The 14,302-nt window shown below is 48.3% G+C and overlaps 2 protein-coding genes across 8 annotated transcripts in view; one reads left to right on the top strand and one right to left on the bottom strand.

Moving 5' to 3' along the window:
* The window catches only part of LOC149435165 (uncharacterized), a 5,924-nt gene extending 1,177 nt beyond the window's left edge, over positions 1-4,747 (top strand). The window contains exon 1 of the mRNA XM_089662958.1: positions 1-4,747. This exon is cut by the window's left edge and continues 1,177 nt beyond it. Coding sequence (XP_089519084.1) covers positions 1-3,690 — 3,690 coding nt within the window. The 3' untranslated portion in view covers positions 3,691-4,747.
* The window catches only part of MPRIP (myosin phosphatase Rho interacting protein), a 277,723-nt gene that overhangs the window by 94,356 nt on the left and 169,065 nt on the right, over positions 1-14,302 (bottom strand). The window lies entirely within an intron of this gene.

The raw sequence follows: 14,302 nt of genomic DNA, 5'->3' as shown, positions 1-14,302 counted from the left end.
TCTCCGGACATCCAGAAGACCAAGGCATCCAGACTTTTAGGAGCCGCCCCAACAACTGTGGATACCCGGAGATGTTTTTGGTGCCACCGGATAGGTCATCTCAGTGTATCCTGCCCTGAGAAAAAGAAGGCTGTCCCACCTTCTACCAAGACAACCCGCCTGGAGTCTACTGTTTTGTGTGTTTCCAGGAATGCAAGAGGGCTCGCCGATAACCTGCAGCCTGTAACTGTGGGTGGCAGAGTTACCACTGGCCTGAGAGACAGCGGAGCGGAGGTGACTTTAGTGCATCCAGAACTGGTGAGCCCTGAGGATCTTATTCCTGGTAAGACCATGACTGTGAAAGGTGTTGGGGGCATCAACCCAGCGGTCCCCACGGCCTGTGTTTATTTAGACTGGGGAGCTGGGAGAGGAATGAGAGAAGTGGGAGTAACCGATGCCATTCCCACTAGTGTATTATTGGGTACTGACCTGGGGCGGTTGGTAGCCCATTATGAGCCATATCAAGCACCTCTAGAACCTACATCGCCACCTGAGGCCCTGGACTCGTGTAAAGTTCTGTTTAAAGACTCCATGAACACTGGGGATTCTGGGGAGGGTCAGGGGGTGAAGGACTGTGTACCAGGGCCTGGCTCTAGTGGATGTCTGGAGTCCAGGCCTGAAGAAGAGTTTAAAATCATAGAGGACTTTGCAACTAATAATGTTTTATGTGATGCCAAATGTAATGACATGTCCAAGGCAGACTTTCCCTCTGCTGCAGTGGTGACTCGGGGTGCCCACCAGGTGGCCCTGGACCAGTCATTGCCCACTGCTGCGGAGGAACTGTCTGTGGAAGGGCCCAATCTAGCTGGGTCGGACCCTTGTGAACCTGGCCCAGAGGGCCTAAGGTCTCCTCAGACTGTCATCTCCCTGGCAACTGTAGCAGGTAGCGCAGAGTTCTCTGAGGCTGTTAGAACTGATAGCAGCCTGAAGGAACTCAGGGGCCTGGCTGACAGGCCACCAGCTGAGGGTGACAAGGTATGCATATACTGGGAACAGGGCAGGCTATACAGAGAGGCCATTCCTTCGGAGCCAACTGACGAAAGCATAGCAGAGCGGCAGTTGGTTGTACCCCACAAGTACCGGGAGCAGTTGTTGCAAATAGCTCATGAAATTCCTCTCTCCGGGCACTTGGGGGTTCAAAAAACTAAGGCCCGTCTTGCACACAGCTTCTACTGGCCACACATGGGCACCGACATTGCTAATTATTGCCGGTCCTGTGTTGCGTGCCAGCGTGTCGGCAAGGCAGGAGACACAAGCAAAGCCCCTCTGAAGCCCTTGCCCATTATTGAGGAGCCCTTCCAAAGGGTGGCAGTAGACATTATAGGGCCTTTAGCCATACCCAGCAGTTCAGGGAAACGGTACATACTTACTGTAGTAGACTATGCTACCCGGTACCCAGAGGCGATAGCCCTGAGCTCCACTCGGGCAGACAAGGTTGCGGACGCACTGCTGAGCATTTTTAGCCGAGTTGGTTTTCCCCGGGAAATGCTCACTGATCACGGCACACAGTTCATGTCTCGCTTGATGGAATGTCTCTGTGAGAAGATGCAGGTGGAGCATATTGTGGCCAGTCCCTACCACCCGCAGACAAACGGGCTGTGTGAGCGATTCAATGGCACTTTAAAACAGATGCTTAAAGTGTTTGTGGAATCGCAGGGAAGGGACTGGGAAAGGTATCTACCCCACCTTCTCTTCGCCTACCGTGAGGTGCCCCAGGCGTCCACAGGATTCTCCCCCTTTGAGCTCCTATATGGGAGAAGGGTCCGCGGACCCCTTGATCTCATTCGGGAGGCCTGGGAGGGGCAGAATATCAGTCCAGAAGTCTCAGTGGTAGAATATGTACTCAAACTGCGGGAGAAACTAGACACTCTGATGGGCTTGGTGCGGGAAAATCTTACGCAGGCCCAAGCCACTCAGAAACAATGGTACGACCAGACTGCCCGGGAGAGGGTGTATGAGGTAGGCCAAAAGGTTTGGGTATTGGTCCCCCTGCGGCAGAACAAGATGCAAGCTGCCTGGGAGGGGCCCTATACCATACATGGGAAGAGGGGTGATGTGACCTATGTGGTATCCCTTGATGACCGTGGTAAACGGCTCAAAGTGTACCATGTGAACATGATGAAGGCGCACCATGACAGATCAGCCTGCGCTCTCCCAGTCTGTAGCCTGTTACCAGAGAGTGAGGCCGAGCCATTAGTGGATCTCCTGGCGGCCACCAAGGAGCCAGACTCCCTTGGGGAGTTGCAAATCAACCCCCAACTGACGGCGGGGCAACAAACGGGGCTGTCTGGGGTGCTGGAGCCCCATCAGGATACCTTCACCTCCCGGCCTGGCCTAACCTTTCTAGCTGTCCACCATGTGGACACAGGGAGCCAGAAGCCTATTAGACAGGCAGCGTATAGGGTCTCCCTGGAGGTTCAAGTAGACATTAAAAGGGAGATCGATGAAATGCTAGCACTAGGTGTGATACGGAAGTCCCAGAGTGCATGGGCATCCCCTGTAGTGCTGGTGCCCAAACGAGACCAGACAACAAGGTTTTGCGTGGACTATCGAAGACTGAATGCGATTACAGTCTTTGATGCGTACCCAATGCCCCGGGTCGATGAGTTGTTAGATAAGCTGGCCAGCGCCCGCTATCTGACAATTATGGACCTAAGTAGAGGATACTGGCAGATCCCTCTGACCGCTGAGGCTCGGGAGAGATCTGCCTTTATCACCCCCTTTGGCCTCTTTGAGTTTAACGTTATGCCATTCGGGATGAAGAATGCCCCTGCCACCTTCCAAAGGGTCGTGAATGGTCTGCTGGAGGGGATGGAACACTGCGCTGTGGCCTATCTAGACGACATTGCAGTGTTCAGCGAAACCTGGGAGGAACACTTAGCACACCTAACACAAGTTTTGGAGAAGATCACCACAGCCGGCCTGACAATTAAGCCCAACAAATGCCAGGTCGGCATGACCAAGGTACAGTACCTGGGACATATAGTGGGGGGAGGCATGGTTCAGCCTGAAACTGGGAAGGTAGACGCCATCATCTCCTGGCCCACCCCCCAGACCAAGAAGCAGGTCATGTCCTTCCTGGGGACGGCAGGGTACTATCGGAAGTTTGTTCCGAACTACAGTGCCCTGGCCAAGCCCTTGACGGATTTGACCAAGAAAAAGCTACCGAAACAGGTTCACTGGACAGCAGACTGCGAACAAGCATTTGCAGCCCTTAAACATGCTCTGGCCTGTGCTCCTGTGCTGCAGGCCCCGGACTTCCGCCGCAGGTTTGTGGTCCAGACTGATGCCTCGGCCTATGGCCTAGGCGCCGTACTAAGCCAGGTAAACCCAGCTGGGGAGGAGCACCCTGTTTTGTACCTCAGCCGGAAGCTGCTGCCCAGAGAGGTGGCCTATGCCACCATAGAGAAGGAGTGCTTGGCAATTGTTTGGGCCTTACAAAAGCTGCAGCACTATCTCTATGGTCGTGAATTCACGGTGATCACTGACCACAACCCTCTAAGCTGGTTGCATAGAGTAGCTGGGGACAATGGGAAATTGTTACGCTGGAGCCTAGTTCTGCAGCAATACAACTTCACCATTCAGCACAAGAAAGGAAGCAATCATGGAAATGCGGATGGTCTGTCCCGTCAGGCGGAACCTTCCATGTAGCCGCGTTAGCCGACCCGTTTAGGCTCAGCTATGCGTCATCTGGAGGAGGGGAGATGTAATGTACATGTAAGATTTATTGTAACGAACATGTAAGATTTGAGTGGAAATATGGTATCATAGCCATGACAGGTTGAGTAGATTAGATTATGTCAGGCCCTTTCATTACAAAGGTGTGTGTAGGAACAGTCTGGTCATTAAGGATGTACATTGAGCCCCCTGGGCAGTGGGGAAATTAGTAGAAGATACAGACAAATGGTCTGGGGTCAGATGTGTATGTATACACAATTCCTCAGTGGGCCTTACAGACCCAATCATCATTTAGCATTAATTAGTCTACAGCCAGGTTCCTGGAGGTGACAACTTTTGTGTGTCAATCAGGTTATCACCTTCTGGGAAAGTCAGTGACAGCAGACAGACTGTCTGCCTTTTGTAGAAAGTTCTATAAGTAATATTCACATCAAAGAAGTATGTTTAATCTCTTATAAAAGCCAAAATATTAGTTGGAGAGAGATGGAAATGCTTCCTTTGTGCAGGCCATTCTGAATGCTACATTTACATATAAGAATCATATTTGTGGCTTGGGGAGGAAGCCAGGGAAATGCATGGAATGGTTAGATGACGCGGGGGTGCGACAGTCGGATGGTGTTTGGTACTGTTGCGATCGGGCTGACACACTGGTGTCAGAAATCCAATCCCCGACTTGATGTTCAGGCCAGTCTCGGCCCAATTGAACTTGGGCAGGTCCATACACAGTACCTCTTGTGGGCAGGTCAGGACCACCTCCCCCAGAGTCAATTGGCCGAAGACTAATATCCCGCCCATGTCCAAATCGCCATAAATTGAGCGCATGGACATTTGGACAGGGTGATTCGTACGGAGCTGGTTCGATTGACTAGCGGATTGCCAAGTTTCTGGCTTGCTCCAGCCGCAGGGTAAAGTGTTATTCTGTCTTTTTATTCCCTTTTATTTTATAGTAATTAGTCATTTGTGTGTCTTCTTATGTCTTTGTATTTGCTGTAACCTTTTATCTTTTGTACATATTTTATGCACTGCCCACTTTGGGAAATTAAATCTTAAAATTAATTAGTGAACTTCTGTGTATTTAAGCACGTGCTCATATCTTCGGAGAGACTAGATCAGAGAGACTAGATTGGAGAGATTAGATTGGGTTATATTGTATTGTATTTTAGTGCCTTTAAAACGCTCGGTTAAGCTCATTGCCAATCTGTATGCAACTGCACTGTGAGTGGGCAGATTGCACGCAGATTGCAAAGGTAACAGATCTGCCAGACGGAGATCTGTGTGTGTGTGTGGTGTCTCAACAGACCGTTCTGCGGATAAACTGTTGGGTGGTGGCAGGCTACCTTTGTGGTGCGTCTGGTGTGGGGGTGTGTGGACAGTGGAAGGGTTATCAACACCGGGGTTCAAGCTAGGATAGCTGAAGGGACCTTTAGAAGGGTGTGTGATTACTAAGCTGGTCCTCAACTCTAATCAGGGCACCAGGTTGTATGTAAGATCGTATCTGCCAGTGTGTGGTCGACCAGCTGGATTGGAGTGGAGTCTCCATCTGGTGGTGGCCAGAGGTAGTGCGGGCTGTGAAAAGGTATCACGGCTGATCTTATATACGGTTTGAGATATTCAAGTGTAAATCCCTTTATTCCCCCTCTTTACCACCCTGTCTCGGCCGCACGCGTGCGTCACGGTTAGCTAGTCGCTGTGGGCGTGGCGTGTGGCGGACACGTGACAGGGTGATCGTTTTTTAACGGAATCCTTGACAGTCTTGTTTCCACCAAGTCATCCCTGAGTCCCTAAAATCCCCCCCCTCTGAAGAACTGGCAAAGTTCATAAAGAAAAGTGTGACTGGAGAAATTCTGAGCCAAGTCCCTGGCTGACACGACGGCAGAGCGCGGCCCCCCTCCCGCGGCGATCAGCAGTTGCACGCTCCTACAGCTCAGGGGAGTTTTGGCAGTTGTTCCGAGTTAACAAGATCACAAGGTACATTAATGAAGCGTCTGTCTCTTCTGTGCAAAATGTTTTGATCTTGCACATTTACAAGCCATTAAATCCACGTCTGGTCCTGGGCTCCGGAGCCGCTGGTTAAATAATTGAAAATTCCCCCATGGAGGGAGATGGGCCCTATAAGATGATTTCCAGACTGTCGCACATCGGCAGCAGCAGGGAGCCGAGAGCGTCACAGAGCAATCTATATGTGAGATTAAGTGGAACAGAATCCTGTGTGCTCTATCAACATTTTATATTGGTTTCTATGCTCCCTTTAGCAGATTCGAAGTGAAATCATAAACAGTTAAAAGCACTCCAATATTTTTTCCACCAGAATTTTGGGGCCCTCACAAGGTCACTTTCCCATATGGCATCACTAGGTTGCCTTGAGGAAACAACAAAATGGTTGGTTAGATGATCATATGTGACAGTTCTTTCACAACAAAAGAAAAATATTTCTGCAATGGCAACTTTTTACAATTTCACCTGGATTCTATACAGCACTACCTATAGCAGTCTTTTTGGGAACCCACTATCTACATTGGTCATGTGCTGTATGGTGTGCAAGTCATATACAAACAATGAGCTTTTTGTTTTTCCTTTTTTTTGGAAGGGGGGGGGGGGGCTGCTCTACAGAAACCATGGTTTCCATACACTGCTGACCTCCAAGCTGTACCACATAGAAGCCATGGTTTCCATATACGAATGGTCCAAAAGTCCTACTCCATGGAAGACATGGCTTCCGTACACTGATGGCCTCCAACATGTACACCATATAAGCTATGGCTTTCATATACTGATGGTCTCCAAGTCCTTCTCACTAGAAGCCATGGTTTCCATATACTGACTGTCCCCAAGCCCTATTCCATAGAAACCATGGTTTCCATACATTAATGGCCTCCAATCTGTACTCCATAGAAGCCATGGCTTACATATACTAATAGTCTCCAAGTCCATTTCCATAGAAGCCATGGTTTCCATATACTGACTGTCCCCAAGCCCTATTCCACATAAACCATGGTTTCAATACATTAATGGCATCCAAGATGGCATCCAAGCTCCGATTTGACTGCTTCTCACAATGCACGTTAGAAGCTGCATCAGAGCCCGCCTCTTTTCCTGCCTGCAGGACGTCCAGCATCACCTAGGTCATTCCTCTCCTTGCATCCCCCTTAATTCATTGGATTTCAGTTCTTCCAATCATGGAGGCTCACATTTGGGTGTTACTTAGGGCATTCTGCTGTTTTCAGGTACCTAGGTGCAGCTCCTTCCACCAGCCATGATCTCCCTGCATTGCACAGAGAACCACACGGACCCAGGGATGATATCACTGGGTCTAAAATAAAGTATGTAATTAAAGTGAAAAAGCATTTAATTTAAATATGGAATTAGCATGTTAATTGGATAAACCACGGAAGGATAAATATATGGAAGATTAACCTTTAGCTTTAATGTAAGCTGAACTGGTGTATGTCATTCTGTAAACCCTGCAAAACTGAGGTTGAAGTTCACTCGACTCGCCTATATCTAACAATTTAGTAGCAGACTTTAGATGTTACCTACAGATGTTTGTAAATCCAAATTTGGCTCCTCCCTCCAGCCAGAAGCCATTTAGTGGAATTTTAATTTAAAGAGGAACTCTGGGAAAATTGTTTTCCCATGTAGTGGTGGTGTGCACTGCATGGGTTAACTTCATTTTGTCCAGGGGAGCAAGGTAAAGCTATACTTACTTGATCCTTCGATCCTCTGGAAAACCATGCTCCCCCATGTCCAGCGGTGGACTGTTCCTGCTGCCCTCACGTCCAGAGCTGGTCCAGGTCTATGGGTGTGATGATGTCAGGAACAGTCAATTCACAAGACTGACAGCTTGCGGGGGGTGGGAGGAGAGGCAGAGACCAGTCTTGCACTTGGAGGATCGCTGGATTACGTAAGTATATCTCCACTCGGCAATCCCCTAGACCACAGGTGTCAAATTGGCGGCCCTCCAGCTGTTGCCAAAGTACAAGTCCCATGAGGCATTGCAAGATTGACAGTTACAAGCATGACTCCCAAAGGTAGAAGCATGATGGGACTTATGCTTTCCGAACAGCTGGAGGGCCGCCAGTTTAACACCCCAGTCCTAGACAAAAACGAGCAGTTAACCTATGCAGTGCGGGTACAGTCCCACTGCATGCAAAAATAATCATTTTCCCTGGAGTTCTTCTTTAAATTGCAGCTTAAAGCCTTAAAGCCTAACTCCAGCCAAATCATTTGCTTTACTTTTCAATAAAGTATGTAGCAGTCAGAACTTTTGTTATTGCCAATATTTGCGCAGATTTTGCTTCAGCTCCTGTCCCGGTGACTCCGAATACACAAATTGGAGAGTGTGGGTGTCACTGGGACTGGAAGATACAGAGCAATTTATGTTGGAGAGGTTGTGGGGAAAAGAGAACAATAGTACATATATGATGGGATTGCCTGTAAATACAGGATTACTGGAGGGGAATAATACAATATATTCAGGAAATATGTGCGATTATTGTACAAAGAGACCCGTGGATGTGTTGATTTTATAAATTTCAGCCTTTAGTAAAACTACATAAGAACAAGGTATTATATCATCTAATCAGTGCGGCTAAGGGCCCGATTCACAAATTTGGGATACCCCCAGACCCACCAAGAATAAATGACTGGGGTAACAGAGTGGAAAATATATACAGGATGCAGGAGTTGTGTCATATTGAGGAGAGAATAAAAAAAATTAGGAAAATGTGGAGTAGCTGGTTAAATTTTAAAACATCTAAAAGATATCTGGAGCTGGCTGGAGTATAGGTGGAAAAGTATTAAAAGGAGTATTATTGGAGTACCCAACAGAGAGAAGGAGATAGGAGGGAAGGGATGCAGATATAGATAGATAACCACCAGAAAGGATAGAAACTAGGGATTTGGATGTGGACTGGGGCAACTGGAGGGGGGGGGGGGGGGGGCAGGGGATAAGACAAGGCAAATGGAATGTATTGTATGTACTGGTGAAGTTCTGTTTTTTTCTTTTTTTTTTGGTATTAGATGTTCTTTTTTGTATTGGAAAAATTTAATAAAAGATATAGTAATAAAAAAAAAAAAAAAAAAAGATACAGAGAGCAATAAAAATCTGACAGATGTTCCAACCCCTTTCCAGTCTACTTAAGAAATTATTCTCTACGCCTAAGTTCACATCTGTGAGGGTGTGTGGCTCACATTTGCGTGGGTACAGCAGCTCATTCATGAGACTGCTGTGCCTGTGTTTCCTGAAAAAAAAAAAAAGGGTGCTTGTACCTTTTTCAAACCACAACTGAAGGGAAATCGCATGGTGCCAAAGCACCATGCGATTTCCCTACGTTTTCCATACCCACAAATGCGCTGCGGTTTGAGATGTGTGGTCGTGCCATTAAGATCCCCAAAATCTGGGGAGACCGGATATAGTGAATGCAGGGTCCGGGGAGATCAGATATAGTGAATGCAGGGTCCGGGGAGACCAGATATAGTGAATGCAGGGTCTGGGGAGACCAGATATAGTGAATGCAGGGTCCGGGGAGACCAGATATAGTGAATGCAGGGTCCGGGGAGACCAGATATAGTGAATGCAGGGTCCGGGGAGACCAGATATAGTGAATGTAGGGTCTGGGGAGACCAGATATAGTGAATGCAGGGTCCAGGGAGACCCGATATAGTGAATGCAGGGTCCAGGGAGACCAGATATAGTGAATGCAGGGTATGGGGAGAGCAGATATAGTGAATGCAGGGTCCGGGGAGACCAGATATAGTGAATGTAGGGTCCGGGGAGAGCAGATATAGTGAATGCAGGGTCCGGGGAGAGCAGATATAGTGAATGCAGGGTCCGGGGAGAGCAGATATAGTGAATGCAGGGTCCGGGGAGAGCAGATATAGTGAATGCGGGGTCCGGGGAGATCAGATATAGTGAATGCAGGGTCCGGGGAGACCAGATATAATGAATGCAGGGTCCGGGGAGATCAGATATAGTGAATGCAGGGTCCAGGGAGACCAGATATAATGAATGCAGGGTCCGAGGTTTAGTAATACTTTAAAAGGTTCTAGTCATTCCTCTTTTTATATAAAAGTAAAACAAAAAATTGGCTGGGTATTCAAATAAATATTCAACATTTTACAAAATTTGACATACATTTGTACATTTTACATTCATATTTGTAAGATACTGCTGAAGTTACCTGTCGGCCCATATTTGTCTTTTCATTCTGTATTCATCAACCAACAAGGTATTAACAATACATTTATACAAAGAAACATTCCAGCCAGTTGAATCAAACTTGTGTACAATGATATCCCCCCCTATCGACCAGTGAGAACGACTTTTGTTAGCCAACCGATTGGTAGAGTGAAATGTGACATTGCTGCAGTTATTTCCCAGAAGTCTTTGCGCCAGTAACAGAGCATAGTGAGCAGAAGAAGAGAGCGGATACTCGGAGAGAGGCAGAGAAAAAAACAAGACTGGGTTTGTTTCTCGTAGGAGACAGAAGAAAGAGGTTCACATCTCTGGTCTCAAACACTGGGACACGTAAGACGAGATGGCAGCGAAGCGGGCTCAGAAAAGGCGGCCACCTCGCACAGCGGGAGGAGGAGATGGAGAGCAACAAGACCTGGAAACAGAACAAGGCTGAAGAATGAGTGCACGGTACTACATCAATACAGGCCACACAATACACATAGAAAAAATAAATCTCAGTAATAATTAACAATCAATATTGTCATCACAGGCATAATCAATACGGGTATTGATCCAATACATCTACTGAGAGTCATTGGTGGAGATTGTCATTAGTCTGGATGCTGTCAATACGGGGCGAAGCAGCAGCAGCGCACCTGTCTTGCTGAGAGATGTGAGAGAAGGGGGACAGCAAGTGTACCTGTCACTGGTAAACGCGGCAGAGGCGGCCGTGTCATAACCGGACCAGCGTGCGCCCTGCTGTGTTTAGATGGCGGGTACGTGTCATATGAGCTCAGAGGAAGTTTCGTACTTTTCAGTGCCAGGTAACCAGTGACAAAATGGCGGCCAGCATTTGGCAAAGCATTATGGGTGCTCAGCAGTAGCTTTAGAGCAGTGGTCTCCAAACTGTGGCCCTTGGGGCGCTATTCCTCCCACTGACAATAAAGCAATAATTCCTGCAGTGACACCAACAATAGTGCACTAATCCTCCCACTGACACCAACAATGGGCAATAATTCCTGCACTGATACCAGTAATAGGGGCGCTATTCCTCCCACTGACAATCAAGCAATAATTCCTGCAGTGACACCAACAATGGGCAATAATTCCTGCACTGATACCAGTAATAGGGGCACGATTCCTCCCACTGACACGAAGGATGGGGCACGATTCCTCCCACTGACACCAAGGATGGGGCACGATTCCTCCCACCGACACCAACGATGGGGCACGATTCCTCCCACCGACACCAACGATGGGGCACTATTCCTCCCACTGATACCAACGATGGGGCACTATTCCTCCTACTGATACCAATGAGGGGGCACTATTCCTCCCACTGACACCAACGATGGGGCACTATTCCTCCCACTGATACCAATGATGGGGCACTATTCCTCCCACTGATACCAATGATGGGGCACTATTCCTCCCACTGATACCAATGATGGGGCACTATTCCTCCCACTGATACCAATGATGGGGCACTATTCCTCCCACAGATACCAATGATGGGGCACTATTCCTCCCACTGATGCCAATGATGGGGCACTATTCCTCCCACTGACACCAATGATGGGACACTATTCCTCCCACTGACACCAATGATGGGGCACTATTCCTCCCACTGACACCAATGATGGGGCACTATTCCTCCCACTGATATCAATGATGGGGCACTATTCCTCCCACTGATACCAATGATGGGGCACTATTCCTCCCACTGATACCAATGATGGGGCACTATTCCTCCCAATGACACCAATGATGAGGCACTATTCCTCCCACCGATACCAATGATGGGACACTATTCCTCCCACCGATACCAATGATGGGACACTATTCCTTCCACTGATACCAATGATGGGGCACTATTCCTCCCAGTGACACCAATAATGTGGACTGTTCCTCCCACTGACACCAACAAAGGGACACCAATAATTCCTCTAATACCGAAGATGGGACATTTTCTACCCCCACTGGCCACAGCCCGGCCCCCCTAAAGTCTGAAGCACAGTAAACTGCCCCTTTGTTTAGTAAGTGTGGAGACTCCTGATTTATAGCTTCAATACTGCTATTAAGGCTGGGTTCACACTGTTGCACTGCGGTAACACTTGCGCACTGATGGGTATATACATGCCTTGCGGTAAGTTAGTCCGTTCGGCTACCACACCTAAAACACACATGTAGGGTTTTATGTAACACGCCATCCCATAATGCATGTGCAACTCATGTCTGTTAGCAAGGTGTGTTGGGATACCTTATGAATGGCTGTGCAGCACACAAAACGCATAACATGCGCAATTTCCTGTATTACCCCAGTGTAACCATGTGAACCGAGCCCAAATGTCCTAAATTTGGTTCTAAACCTTTTCCAAAACAGTAGAAATCAGAGTGAGCAGCTCTGCGCCGAGGCGAGTGGGCTCTACTACACTGCACAGTGCCATCAATCTGACGTGTTTCAGGCACCAGGGGCTGGAGGGCGGAGGACTGGAACACACAGAGGAGCTCAGTAGGCAGGATCAGGCTTCTTCATAGTCCAGCGAGTTCCAATATTTGGTGTCACTGGCAGGACCATATGAATCAGAATGGCATGTGAACAGACCAATATTTTGGGATTGCCTAGATGTAGCAGTTTGGCTGGACGTGTAGACGCCATAATATCGATCTTACTCATAGCAATCCATGCGACAGGTAAGGGGATCAGCGCCGCCAAATTATTCATGACGGCCCCCATAGACTTTCAAATTTATGAAGTGATCAATATATAAAATATATTTAATTTGCCATTACTACTTCCATCATTATGAATAGCTCTGCCGTGAAGCTCCGCCAAGTCCAGCCCCCTCCCCCCTCCCACCAGATATCAGATTATTTTGTTTTAATTCCTTCTTATTGTCTGGCACTGAAAAGACTGAAAACAGAAGAAGGGGTTTGTGCAGAATAAAGTATAAAAGCAGATAAAAAGCACATAGCACACACAGCACAAAACAAAAACGATACAAACTCCCCCCCCCCCCCCCCCACCAGAGACAATCCACAAGACCTGGGAACCAGACAGAGCCGTGACATACAGCGACAGCCACAACACCACTACATCCCCCCCTCCCCTGGTCTGAAGTACATCAACTACTACTGAAGGACATGGTGTCACAGCTCAGGTCAGACATCTGCGGTGTCAGACGGGGCGTAGCGGTATTGGCAATCAAACCCAGGCATTGAAGATTGGTGGGTAGGGCTGCCTATTATCCACTATGAGGTAATGGGGACACCTTCTGGATTTATTTTTCCAAAGCAAATACCCTTTTGCACACTGGTACTGACTAGTATTCCCATGTTTCTCTTCTCCCTCAGTTTTTCTCCATCACTGAGCTAATGTAACCCCAGCACTGATGGAGAGAGCCAGGGGAGGGTCAAACTAGGATGCTGTGCAGGCAGCTGACATTGTCCTTATCAACTGATGATGTCATTGGTTGTCAGGACGCCGGCGGCAGCTGATATTGTGCTTATCAACTGTTGATGTCATTGGTTGTAAGGACGCTAGCGGCAGCTGACATTGTCCTTATCAACTAATGATGTCATTGGTTGTCAGGACGCTGGCGGCAGCTGACATTGTCCTTATCAACTGATGATGTCATTGGTTGTCAGGACGCCGGCAGCAACTGACATTGCCCTTATCAACTGATGTCATTGGCTGTCAGGACGCCGGTGGCAGCTGACATTGTCCTTATCAACTGATGATGTCATTGGTTGTCAGGACACCGGCGGCAGCAGCTGACATTGTCCCTATCAACTGATGTTGTAATTGGTTGTCAGGACGCCGGCGACAGCGGACATTGTCCTTATCAACTGATGATGTCATTGGTTGTTAGGACGCTGGCGGCTAGAAGGTCATAATGGTGCCCAATGAAAACCTGTGGCTGTGTGGAACTAAAAGGCAGGCTTGTACCACCCGCTGGCTTGTATACAAAATTTGGGCAATTTTTAGATATTTTGCCAAGGCACCCCTGAAGATACCTCAAGGCACCCCAGCAGGGCCATGGATAAGGGGGTACCACTGGTCCTCCTGTACGGGGGGCCCAGACCAGCAGGGGGCCCAGGCAGCTGAGTGAATAGGATGTGGTCAGGTAACATGATCAGCACAACAGGGGGGAGGGGAGGAATTGCTAGAACTGATTGTACATTTCCCCATGCTGCCCAAGACCCCACCCCCACCCCCGTATTGCTGGCGGCTTCTCTCCTCTCCAGCTGCAAATACACTATAGCATCCTTATGATGAAGAATGGGGGAAGGGTCCGTAAATATAAGTGTACAATACAAACGCACACATTCCTGCGTTAAAAATGGTTGTGTGTCTATAAGTGGGTGCTGCAGCGACCGTCGGCTGGAACCGAAAAGAATCAGCAAGGG

The sequence above is a fragment of the Staurois parvus genome, unplaced genomic scaffold (genome assembly GCF_062004578.1).
Source record: "Staurois parvus isolate SC_StPar_1 unplaced genomic scaffold, SC_StPar_1.0 ptg001591l, whole genome shotgun sequence".
NCBI lineage: Eukaryota > Metazoa > Chordata > Amphibia > Anura > Ranidae > Staurois > Staurois parvus.
Note: the sequence above shows the minus strand (reverse complement) of the source record. Positions and strands in the feature narration are given on the sequence as shown.